Raw genomic sequence first — 12,898 nt, 5'->3', positions numbered from 1 at the left:
AGTGTGAAGACTGCCACTGTTCCAAAGGGTCTTTTTGATCTCGTTAGTGCGGAGACATTAGAGTCGCTGCTTACTCCTCGGCGGCCATGCTCCCTCCCTCGCAATGTTTTTTTAATCTCTCCCTCACTAGGCTGTGAGAGGCTGTGCCTTATTCATTTTGTATCCCCGATGTACATTTTATATTCTGCAATTTAATCTAATGCTACTTGTAAGGGCAGGGATGTGTCTCATATACTGTATCTTACATGACCAATGATTTATTTTCATAACATTTTTAACGCTGTTCTTGGCTACAGACAGCTGTTGCTTAGGGCATCTTGGTGAGGGAGGTTGCTTGCAGGACCTTCATCTTTGCTTCAGGGTCTTTAGTGACCCAGAGAAAAGTCACAGAGCAATAAAGACATGTGCTTGGTGGAAGCTTCTTCAGAGTACTTGACTTTCTGCATAAGATGATGACTATTACCTTTCTTCTGTATTTTATGTTTGGATGATTAAATTATAAAAAGAGATATGAAAATTATTTACATGATGAAAGATCTCAGAACTTTAGTGGAATGGGAAGCTTCACATGATACTATTTTGACAGTGATTTAATTCAGTTTACCTGAATTAAATATCTTTCCAGGAATGTCACCATCTCAAATAAGAAATAAACCTCACCATTTAGAAGGACTGCAGTGTATCCCTATTCTAAGAGAAACACTCTATCTCCACCTTTCATGCTAACTGGCTGAATCTCTCCACTTTTCTTTTAGAGCCTGATCCCACAGCTACCACTGTTGCTTGCTTTACAACCCCCTTGAGATTCTTCTGGAAGCATCTGCCTCCTTAGGTTAGAGTTTTGACTGCACTCTTTTCAACCCATGCTTGGTGAAAGAGTGGAAGAAGCTTTGCAAATGTTTGTCCTTCTGGACTCCCACCACCACAGTTCTGACTGCTAGTACACTAGTCCTGCAAGGAAATTTTCAGTGTGATCCTCTGGGTACATGAAAAGTTTCACCTATTTTAAAAGCTATATATACTAATTGTTGAGAAGTGCATAAATCACAAAAAAAAAGAAAGAAAGAAAAAGAGAAAAATGCCCATAGTTTTGCCACCCCAAACAACCCTTTAATATTTGGTGTATTTCTTTCTGATCTTTTTCTTTGAACATATTTTTTTCATTTTTGTTCATGCTTGTCACTAAAGTGTATATATAATTTGCATTTTCACATCATAACATATATGTTAATGTTATTGTAATATTTATATTTAATAATTCTAACATTTCTTTTAATGAATGCATCATGATTTGTTTAAATGTTCTCTTGTACTTGGATATTTTAATGTTTGTGCCCCACTTCTCTCTAATTACTTTGAATAAACACTGTAATAGATATCTGTAAATTTTTTTTTTTGGTAGCTAGGATTATATCTTTAAGAAAGGAAAATAAGTGGTTATTTTTCCCTAAACAAAGTATCACTTTAAGTAAAGTTTAAAACTTTAAAGAAATAAAATGTAGACTCATTCAGGAGACATAAATATTTCCAATATAAGATCATAAAGACAAGTATCTGCCTTGCTCCCTCCCCAAGGCAATTCTGAACAAACTTTCTGGTTGAATCCAGGTATGTGTGTGTATGGGTATACATGCTTGTAGAATTCCAAATAATCAATCAGATTGGCTTTTAAAATCAACTTTCAATCTTTTCCATGTGTTTATGTAGCAACACCCCACAGCCCAGAGTGCCAATGAAATATCTCTGGCTAGAGTCAGGAGGATGGGCTTTACCTCAGACTTCTTAATGAACTCTGGGACCTTGGGCCAGACATAGAAACATTCCTGATCTTAATTTCATCAACTGTGAAACATGGAAATTTAATTAAATTACTTCTTGGTAGAATCTGTCTTTTTCAAAGGTAAAATTATTAATACTTACAAGGTTTGCTTGGAAAAATTGCTGCAGGGCAGTCATCATCCAATAAGACTTCTGAGATGGGCTGAAACAAAGGAAGAGTGAATTAAATTGTCAGAAGTCATGTGAGGACTACTTTTATTTTCCATATAAAAGTTTTATTCCTTCCAAATGTAACTCCATAAATCTCATTGTTCCAAATTACTTCCTCCCAATAATAATAACTATAAGATCATCACACACAAATTATTATTTGACAAGCTCTTTTAAATGCCCTAACCATGGTTCAATCAAATCAACAGTAATACAACCAGACCCTCTAAAACCAAAGCACACCTGTGAGGGTGTGTGTCTTTGTTTTAGCTATATCCTGGTGTCTAATACATCACACCACCACTCCCACACGCCAGAAAAGAGCATCTTCTCTACTGTAAAAATAACTAATATTATTTAACATAATTAGGCTTTAGAAATCCCTTATAAATCTCAAACCTAGATAGGTTTCTTTTGTTGTTGTTTAATGAGTATTTATCAAACTAGTCTTGGAAGTAAAATTTGTATTGTTAAGTTACTATGGGGCTCCATCACACATAAATGAAATGGTGATTGCAAATTACATTAAATCCTAACTCTTCACAGCAAAAATTTCCATCCAGGTAGAGAATTTGCTGGTGCCAGAAAAAAGTTGAAGATAACTTACCAGACTTAACAGCCTGTCTTAACACTCCAAGTCTGCACAGCAATACTCTATAAATGGGGTGTGTGTTCATGAGAGCACATATGCTTTGTGTTTTAATGGAATGGTGCCTTTAGTAATCATTTCTTAGATGTAGGGGCTTATCCAGTAACAAATGATCATATTACACTTGAGACAGAGACAAAAGTTAAATTCTTCTCTAGTTGTAACCTTAAACACACGTACCTTTTCAGGTTCAGCAGTAGGCTGGCAGAATTGACTGTAGTATAACCAATTACTATTATTTCCTTTGTACGAAATTTGTATTTCCACGTAGGTTAAAAATTTTTCTGGGCACTTGGAGACACAGATCTATGAAGAATAGGAAAATAATGATGGCAACTGAAATGAGAACAAATCAGGAAGTATCCATAAGGTGAGACTTGTGAATTGTCCACCAGAATAAAGAGCAAAGCACTGTTTTCTATCAGAAGGATGTAAACCAATTTCTAGTCTTATTGTAAAAAAATTAAATTCCAAATACAGAGTTATCAAGCTCTACTCCTTCCTTTCCAATGTTGATGCTATGTTAAAACAATCAGGTACTATACAGTGATGAGCTTATTGTTAGCTTTTGATTTTAAGATAAATATAGATTCATAGGTAGTTTTAATAAATAGATTCCACATCTCTTTACTTGTTCCCCCCCCCCAATGGTAAGAGTTTACATACTTATAACAAAATATTACAATGAAGAAATTTATATTGTTACAGTCCACTAAACTTATTTAGATTGCACTAGTTTTATATTCACTCATTTGTGTGTGTCTGCATGGGGATGTAGTTCTGTAAAATTTATCACATGTGTATATTTATGTGATCATTACCATAGGATGATAATGGTCTTTTTTTTTTCAATACTAGGATACAACTCAGGGGTGCTCTCCCATGGAGCTACATTCCCAAGCCTTTAAAGAATTTTTTTTTTGAGACAGGATTTTGCTAAATTTCAAAGGTTAGCCTCAAACTTGCAATCCTCCAACTTTAGACTTTTAAATTGCTGGGATTACAGGAATGCACCACTTTATGCCTAGAAATGATGGATTTTTAAATAAAACTTTAAAAATTATTTTATGAATTAGAGCTAAGAGTATAAATCAAGATTAATTTTGCCTGTATACTTTATTCATATGCAGAGTTAGAATCTTGTGTCCTTTTCTAAATATGAATAAGATGGTAGTTTAAAATGTTCTGAATGTTGATAACTTATGCCATTACAATAATTAGTGACAGTGAATTCTCAAAATATGGTCAGAGTTTTATCCCATAAGAAATGAACAATTATTTAGGGCTACTTGCCACAATCAATCATTATTATAGTCTTTTCCCAACACCATGTAGACATGGGCAGAGAGGTCGTTCATGTTATCATTTTATATTAATGAACTTGGGGTACTATCAGTGCCAAACCAAATCACTCATTCATGGAGCCACCAGGAAGTGACTGCAATTCAATTAGTAATTCCACAAAAAGAAAGAATTCCTGTTGGTTTTGCTTTTGTTTATAATTAAAAAAAGAAAGAAAGATCATAGTAAGCCATCTGAGCTACAGTCAGCCATTAAACATCTCTACTAATTCAGTTTCTCCTTGTGAACTCCTCCTTTGCCCTGACTTACACCATCTCCACGTTGTACTTTGGTAATTATTCTCACTGGCTGATCCCTATATGCAGTTAGGCAAAAATACTGCTGCTGAGCTGACATCTTTCTTCCTTCTTTTGGGTCGTGTTTCTGCTATACACAAGGGTATTTAGTGCTGACCTTACAGCTAAGTTACTAGGCTAACTAAGTGGACTCCTCAAATCTCAAGTGAACATCGTTTTGTTACAGCAGCAGTCTAATACCTTCCAGAAGATTTGAAAAGGTAAACAGCCCATTCCTCCACACTCACACCTCCATATATATTTTCTCTTTCATAGTCTCTCTCCCTCTCCCCCCCACCTCTGTCTCTCTCTCTCTCTCTCTCTCTCTCACACACACACACACACACACACACACACACACACACTTATATACCTCTTCTTATAGTTTGGATGTAGAATGTCCCCCAAAGGCTCATGTGTTGGCTTGGTCCCCAGTGCAGTGATACTCAGAGGTGGGGCTTTTGAGAAATAATTGGATCATCAGCACTCTAGTGTCACCAATAGATCAATCCATTGATGGATTCATAACTGAATGGGTTATGGGATGTTGTAGAAATTATAGGAGGTAGGATTCTACTTGAAGGGAGTGGATCATTGGGGGTATGTTCTGGGGGACTCTATCTCTTCCTGACCCCTCACCCGCTTTTCTCTCTCTCACCCTTCCTGGCTGCCATGAGGTGAGCAACTTTGCTATGCTATGCCCTCCCTGCCATGATGGTCTGCCTCACCACAGGCCCAGAATCAACAGAGCCAAGTGTCTATGAACTGAAACCTGTGAAACCATAAGTCAAAATAAACCTCTCCTCCTTTAATTTGTTTTTCTTGTTTTTTTTTTTTTTCATAGCAATGGAAAACTGACTAACACACTTCTGGAGAAGATATTAGAGGTGTCACAGGTACCCTTCTAAAAAAGCTGAAGAACTATATAGGGTGTGTTCACACCATCCAACCTGTCCACATTTTTGGAAGATGATTAAGGTTATCATCGATGCAAATATCAAAAGTTCACTCTGATTGCAGTTAATCTGAATAAATTAACATATTAGGAGATATTTCCCAGGCTTGATTATTTACTCAAAAGAGGTTGAAAGATAACTGAACTAGTTCCCCTGTTGGATGCATTTCAGTGGATTTATAAAAGTGAGCATTTAAAAAGCGAATGCTTTCATAGGCTTTAAATGATGGTAGGAACTACTGAGTTGGGATCATGACAATTTCTGCTCTTACAAATACACACACCATGTGTACCACACATAAAAGTGCTGTGAATGCAACACATAAAAGAAAGTAATTAAAATGGTAAAATGTGGTTTGTTAAAGAGAATCACATCAAATTTCATTCCAGACACAAATGAGCTCTTAAAATGAAAACCAACACAGCAACTGCTCTTTACTCTTTCTTCTATCAGACCAATTTGTTCACTTCAAATAGGGTGCTGATTAGTAGCAATCAACATATAATTAGCCAAAAATGAAGGTCACATTGAGGTTGGGTATCCTAATTGATCTCAGTCTGTCCTTTAAATGCCTGTGGCACATGTCTGGACCATGCTGGCAGTTATCAAAAACTTAATGCATAAAAATATGGCTCAGATCAGTACCATGGCCTGGCAAACTAAGTGCAGGGCTGCATTATCAGCATCTAAAACACATCCTGACTCAACTCTGATTCTCTGTATACCACAAAGGGCACTTTAAATGTAGTTCTTTGCCCCTATTTTTATATCTCTAATTCATATATGCTAAACACTCTAAATAAATTAGAATGTGGTCATTGGGAGGGTGCATTGCATTGGAGATTAAAACACTATATTTGTTATGAAGAAAAGATGATTTAGTAAATAGTTTATGAAAAATAATAAATAAGCATAATGTGTACTATTTTTTGTTTTGTCATATTAATGACAGATTTGTATAATATGGTAGAAAAATCTTTAACTGAAAGTAGGAAGATATTAATTCACTCATTTATTAATTTATTCATTCCATAAATATTGACTTGTCACCTATGTTGAGACTGTTCCAGGTATTGGGGAGTCGGAAGTGAACAAAACAAATGAGAACTTTGCTCTCAAGCAGTTTGCCTTCTAGTAGGGAGAGATATATAACAAATAAAAAATAAGCAAATGTTTGTTATAAGATAGGACTAAATGCTATGGGAAAAAGGATAGAAAAGAGGTTAGATGGGAAGGGATGGCTGGGTGAGATTCCAATCTTAAATAGGTAGGTCTTTCTAAGAAAGTAACATTTGCTTTGCATTTGTAACATTTGACATGAATCAAGCCTTACAGTCTAGAGGAAGAGGATGGGAGGGAATGGAAATGATAAAATCAAAGGCTCAGAGGCAGAAGCTTTCCTGGGTCCTTTAAAGAACAACAGATGGTCAGTGTGACCTGAGTGTGGCGAGCAAAAGGAGTATCAGAGATGTGTGCTCAGAGAATTGGTCAAACCAAAAAGGATACATAGAAGTTATTGGAGCATTTAGGCGAAGAAGAGAAATCATCTTACTTACATTTGAACAGTCCACATTGGCTGCTGGTTTGGAAAGAGACTATAGAAGAGCAGGTCCACACAAGGACAGAGTCAGAAAGACCAGTCGGAAGATCACTCAACTGATTTAGAAAAGAGATGATGGTTCCCTGAGAAAGGGAAGTGGTGGTGGCAAGTAGTTTTGTCCAGAGTAGATTCAGAATGATGACCAAAGGAATTAACAGACAGTTCAAGCATGGGTATGTGAGAGAGGTATCAAGGATGATTCCATGGAATTCGGTACTAATGTTAACTGAAAGAGAAAAGACTTTTGGGGGTAGGGAAGAAATTTAGGAATGAAGTCAGAGATTAGTAATTCAGTTTTAGACACTTAAAATTTTGTCAACTAACTATACCTGTAAAGACACTACACAGGTGGTTGAATATAATTTTTCAGATACAAATTAGAAAGGGAAGCGTAGAAGGTGGTGTTAATTCCATGATACTAGATGAGATCACCAAGAGTAAATGCAAAATTAGAAGAAGAAGTTTGGTAAGGAAAGAAACTCCAATGTTTAGGAGATGTCAGAAAGATGAAGAGAAAACAGTAAAGGAGACTGATAGGAAGCAACCACAGAGCTGAGAGAAAATACAGAAGAATCTGTGCCCCCGCCCCAAATAAAATGAAGACGGTATTGTATTGAAGAGAGATTAAACACTGCTGCCAGATCAAGTAAATGTGGACTGAGAAATGACTCTTGGTCTAATAATAGGTACATCAATAGGTATAATTTGCAAATTAGGAATTGAAGTAGGGATAAAACGCAGGATGAGACTGAAAGAAAAGGATTTAGATCCCCAAATATAGACCATCTTTTGAAAAAAAAAAAGAGGCACAGAGATGTGGAGCAGTAGCTAAGGAGGTATATGTGATCAAAAAGATTATTTTAAGATGTAAGGAAGAGCAACATGGTTGGATATTGATGGGGAATGATTTAGTAGAGAAGGGAAAATGATAATGAATAAAAACAGGATATTTCTGAAGTGAGATGATCCAGGATGCGAGACAGGATGAGATCTCATGCACAAAAGGAGGGGCTGTCACAAGAAGCACAGGCAGTTCTCCCACAGAGAAGAAAAGGAAGGATGAGTATATGATATGAATGAAGGCACATAGGCAAGTGGAGGTCAGAGCAGAACTCTTTCAAACTGTCTCCTGAATGTTTGTACTTTCTCATCAAAGCAGGAAGCAAAATCAGGCATGGAGGCTGGGAAGGTTTTGAGGTTTGAGGTAAGAGAGAAAGGCATGAAATTGTTTTCTAAGGAAGTAAGCTAATGAACAGACAGGGGTCTAGAGCATGGTTGTGGAACAGCAGTAAAGACCCACTTGAGGTTAGGCCCTAAATTTAAAGGATTGTTTGATCTTTTCCAAGAACGTGCATAGGAATAGGCAGAAAATCACATTTAACCAGAAATGAGATTTACTACATTGAAGTGAGAGAGGGCAAAGGAATTGAGAGTATGTATAAAGTTGCAACTTTTAATAAGGGGTGGAGGAATCTAAGTCAGGTAGAGAGGGAGATGAAAAATCAGGGAAATGAGGCACACTTTGAAGGGGGGGGGTAAGGATCAGTGGTTTGTACTTCCCAGTGAGGAAGAAGAATCACTAAAGTGGGAATATTATAAATTGAGAGGACCAGACAGTAGGATGCTTGAAATTGAGATTGTAAAGAGTGGTGATTATTGTTACTGACAAGGTCAAATATTTGACCTTGACCTTGGGGGCTTAAATAGAGGTGGTCACAGAACTAAGATACCCAAATCCTAAGTGACAGAAATAAAATTTCAAAAATTTTTAAGGGAGATGAGTAAGCAAAGAAAGTGGATCTATAAACTAGCTCTAGGAAAGATCTTTGGGTACTATTACTGGCACATGAAAGCAAGAAAAAGCACGTCTGTCAGAAGTCTACTAAGCTTTGAGATTGATGAAATGCCAAATAAATTATAAGCTAGCTTAGAAAAGCCTGCATCTGTCGAAATATTCTTTGAGGCACTAAACATACACAACAGAAGTTGAGCTTCAAAGCTATATGACTGTCTGGAGGGCTTTGTCTCCGGTGCTCAGCAATGGTGGGGCATGGAGCTAATGGACAGGAAATAGCCTCCCAGGTGGCTCAGCAAAAGACCATATAAGGAATGGATGAGGAGGAGCCTCTCATGGAGCATAATTCAGGTCAGAAAAGGACTGCTTTCCATCATCTTGCACCAGAGACTATTGTGTGTTTATCACGTCTCCCTTTCTAAATGGGAGTTTATATTCTGATTTTCCTACACATTCCCCATTGTACATTCAGTGTCAAGATCTGATGGAGAGAACCATCCATCACCCCTAGAACTTGGAATGCCAGGACTTTAAGTAAAGAAAGCACTTGGGACTTCGGATTCTTCTTTCAGAAGAAGAAGGGTATTCTGGGAGCCAGAGGAGTAGACTATAGAAGACACAATCAACTGTCCATTGAGGTTTGTGACTCTTGTTCCATGGAATAGGAGAGGCCATTCATTTCTGAACTACCATTGCTTGATTCCTTCCCTCTTGCATCTAGGGATGACCATACCTAATTTATCTCTATGGCATATGAGTAAAATTGCAATGTGTAACTCTTCTGATTCATGGCTTCTTAAAATGGGGTTGTTAGTGGGGCATGGTGGCACACATCTGTAATCCCAGCTGCTCAGGAGGCTGAGTCAGGAGGATTGCAAGTTCAAAGCCAGCCTCAACAACTTACAAGGTCCTATGCAACTTAGTAGACTTTGTCTCAAAATAATAATAAAAAAATGGGCTGGGTGTGTGGCTCAGTGTTTAAGCCCCTCTAGGTTTAATCCCTGTTAAAAAAGAAAAAGTGAAAAACAAGAGTAGGGGTGCTTTATTCATTCTTACTGTCTCCTTCTGGAAGCTGGATACAGGTGATGAAGAGGACTTAAAGGATGGCAAAGTCATTGGACAGCAGGAGCTTGGAGGAGAGTAGTCCACTGACCACAGACATCTGCCTTGTGCTCTTATGTAGTCAAAGGAGAACATTATGGTGTTAAGTCACTGAAAAACTAGTTAGTTATAGAAGCTAGCTCACTCTTCCTAATATGATAATGGTCATGAGAAAAATATATCCACTTTATTTGTAAAAGTAGGTGGTTGGATAAGATAATCATTAGGATTCCTTAGTGATTCTAAATTTTAAATCTCTGTTTAGTTTTGGTTTTCTATGAACAAACATGAGATCTTACTTATGTTTTCCCACCACACATACACAGAACTCAAATGCAATCTCTGAATTATCTCATCCAAAAACGCTCAGAATTTCTAACATCTCCAATGAGTCATCTTTTCCCTTACCTGTGTGGTAGGGCACTGTAGGCCGAACAGAATGGAAGGCTTGGCACATCTTAACAGGTTAAAGTAAAACAAAATGGTCTTGTTCCTGTTAAAAAAAGAAAGCAGCGTAATATAATATTTTTAGTAACCATGGGAATGTTCCATAACATTTCAGATCCCAATACTTTTAACATGTGACCTTTTAAAATTGGCTTCATTTTCTCTAGACAATTGAAATGTATTTTCAAACTCCCCTTTAAGTTACCTAATAATTGAAGCATTTTTTTTTGTAATTGTAAAACATTGAAATGATTAAATTGTCCATCAGCAAAGGATTGGTTAGATCTAAAACTGTACCTTCATTAAGAGGAATATTACATTGCCATTGAAATTAATGTTGAAGGACATAATGAATGGAAAAATTCACAATACATTAATTTTAAGAAGCAGCTTACTAAAGAGTATTAAAATATGATTTGATTTCAATTTTGTAAAAAGAGACTTGACAAATTATATTTGGGGAAAAATTATTTTATCTAAATATTGGAACCATATTTCTTGAGTTATTTTTTGTGCCTTTATGTGTTTCTTAGTTAAAAGAAACACGTATTATTTTGGTAATCCCAACAAAGATACAGTGCTATTTTTCTGTTTAAAATTATAGTCAGTGGCAGCTAATTAATCACTATCTTTGTGTGGACTATTACTCTGCCATTCAACAAATCATGGTTCTCTTCTGAATCTCAATTTCCTCATTAGTCAAATGAAGACAATACCAAGCACTACCTACTTCACAGTGGTGTTAGGAGGACTAAGATAATGTGTAGTGGGCAAGACAAGTAGTTATCTAACTTCAGTAAACATAAGTAAAGCTTGGGGTATTTATTGAAAATCCTGATTCCTATTCTCCTTTACAACCTTGAGAGCCCAATGGCTGAACATGAGACCCAGGAAAAAGCAACAGTTCCCTTAAGCTCCCCAGTGGATTCAGATATAGGAGGCTTATAAATCACATCTTAAGAAACATAGCCCTAGGTATGAATGTTAACAACAAATCCCACCATTGTATTCAACTATAATGCACCAATGAAAACGTGGGGGGAAAAGGAAATACATTCCTAACTACTCAAGAAAAATGTTTCCTAGCATTTTATCAAGTCCCCTGTGAATCCATGTGACTACATATATAGCATAAACATAATGGGCTGTGGAGCAATATTTTTCCTACTGGCTCAGAATTAGTAAGAAGAATCCAAATCCATGGATAAAGAAAGTCCTCCACAAAGAACTGGGGCTGGATTCTTCTATCACTCTATCCTCTTCTTGCCCCTACATAAACAAAAGATGGAGTCAGGCAAGCAGATTGGAGCAAACAGAGTTGGCAAAATGCAATGATCAGAGTTAAGAGGACTTTCCCTCCCCTCCTCACTGAGGAGAGGGTGGGTTGTCTCTTCTCACATCCAAATTACAGAAGGATCTGAGAGAACCTCCCACAGAGACCGAAGGAACCTGAGAGAAGGGCAGACCAGGACCTCATTTTCCAGTTGAACACCTCCTTCTGTGGCAGATCTGCCTCTGTACCTATTTGAGAATGAAGAAATGAGACCCAAAGAGTTGAAAAAAAGTTAATGGAGAAGAAAGAAGGTAAGAGTGAAGCAGCTTGTCATGGTAGATAGGATGTGGAAGTCAAGTAAATGGCTTTGAGCCCTCGTGGTGGTACCTTGCTTGACAGTAAAAGAATGTGGATATGAAACACCAGGAATGGAAGAACTAAAGGCATTTGGGGGACAGCAAAACAGAGCTGATATTTCACATCAGACAACTATACAGCCACCCTGTTTCCATGAATGAGCCATTATTTGGATGCTTGCTATAAAGAGAGTATTGATGACCAATCAGTTATGTCTCAGTTGTAATAACAACCATGTGGGAGTGTGTCGGGAAGTAGTCATCAACATAACAGACACTCATAGGAAAGGTAGCAGAATACAACAGTTACTAGTATGGCATTATGTAAAAATGTGGATGTGTAACTGATATGATTTTGCAATCTGTGTTTGGGGTAAAAATGGGAGTTCATAACTCACTTGAAGCTTATGTATGAAATATGTCAAGAGCTTTGTAATGTTTTGAGCAACCAATAAAAAAAAAGAAAAGTGAAAAAAAAAAACATAACAGACACTCATCTCCTTCCTTATCCTACCATCCCTCACTGCACAACAAAACAGCTAGAACAAGAAAGAGAAAAATGAAGTGAAAGAGTAGACCAGGCCCCTTCTCCCATTCCAAGTTTCTTTGCAGGGTCAAACTTGCAAACCAGCTGAAGAGGATTGGAAGAAATAAAATTTAAATTTAGCTACCCTAAGATTTTAATGATGTATCTGGAAACTATGCAACAGGCAGGGAGATATGAAAGAGCATGGTTAAAATCAATGATAGAAGAAAAATAAACCTATTTTGTGCTTGTAACCCACTGACGTCAAATGGTTAATGCAGCTGGTTACTAATTCATACACAATATGCACAGGGAAACCTTAGAGATCCACAAGTGTCAGCTTGGCTCTCTCATCACTCAAGCAACTATATCATCCACACAACCTCTCCATGCATATGACTCAAATTTGTACCTAAATAAATAAACTACACGTCATGGATCTTGGGATCCCTAAGGAGAAGTTAAAACTGTGAATGGTAAATCAGTAAGTGTCAGGAGTCCACCATAGTTAAATTTAATTTATAAACTGCAAAATGCAACATACATTCAAGTTATTCACCAGATTATGT

The 12,898-nt window shown here is 37.0% G+C and overlaps 1 protein-coding gene across 1 annotated transcript in view; it reads right to left on the bottom strand.

Moving 5' to 3' along the window:
- The window catches only part of SLC44A5 (solute carrier family 44 member 5), a gene marked incomplete at both ends in the record, with an annotated part of 368,780 nt that overhangs the window by 36,273 nt on the left and 319,609 nt on the right, over positions 1-12,898 (bottom strand). The window contains 3 exons of the mRNA XM_081306152.1: positions 1,921-1,981; positions 2,819-2,944; positions 10,136-10,220. Coding sequence (XP_081162278.1) covers positions 1,921-1,981; positions 2,819-2,944; positions 10,136-10,220 — 272 coding nt within the window. The remainder of the gene's footprint in view (positions 1-1,920; positions 1,982-2,818; positions 2,945-10,135; positions 10,221-12,898) is intronic.

This window comes from Spermophilus citellus (assembly GCF_964194105.1).
Source record: "Spermophilus citellus genome assembly, chromosome: 9".
NCBI lineage: Eukaryota > Metazoa > Chordata > Mammalia > Rodentia > Sciuridae > Spermophilus > Spermophilus citellus.
The sequence above is the reverse complement of the archived record's forward strand: the minus strand, read 5'-3'. Positions and strand labels throughout refer to the sequence as shown.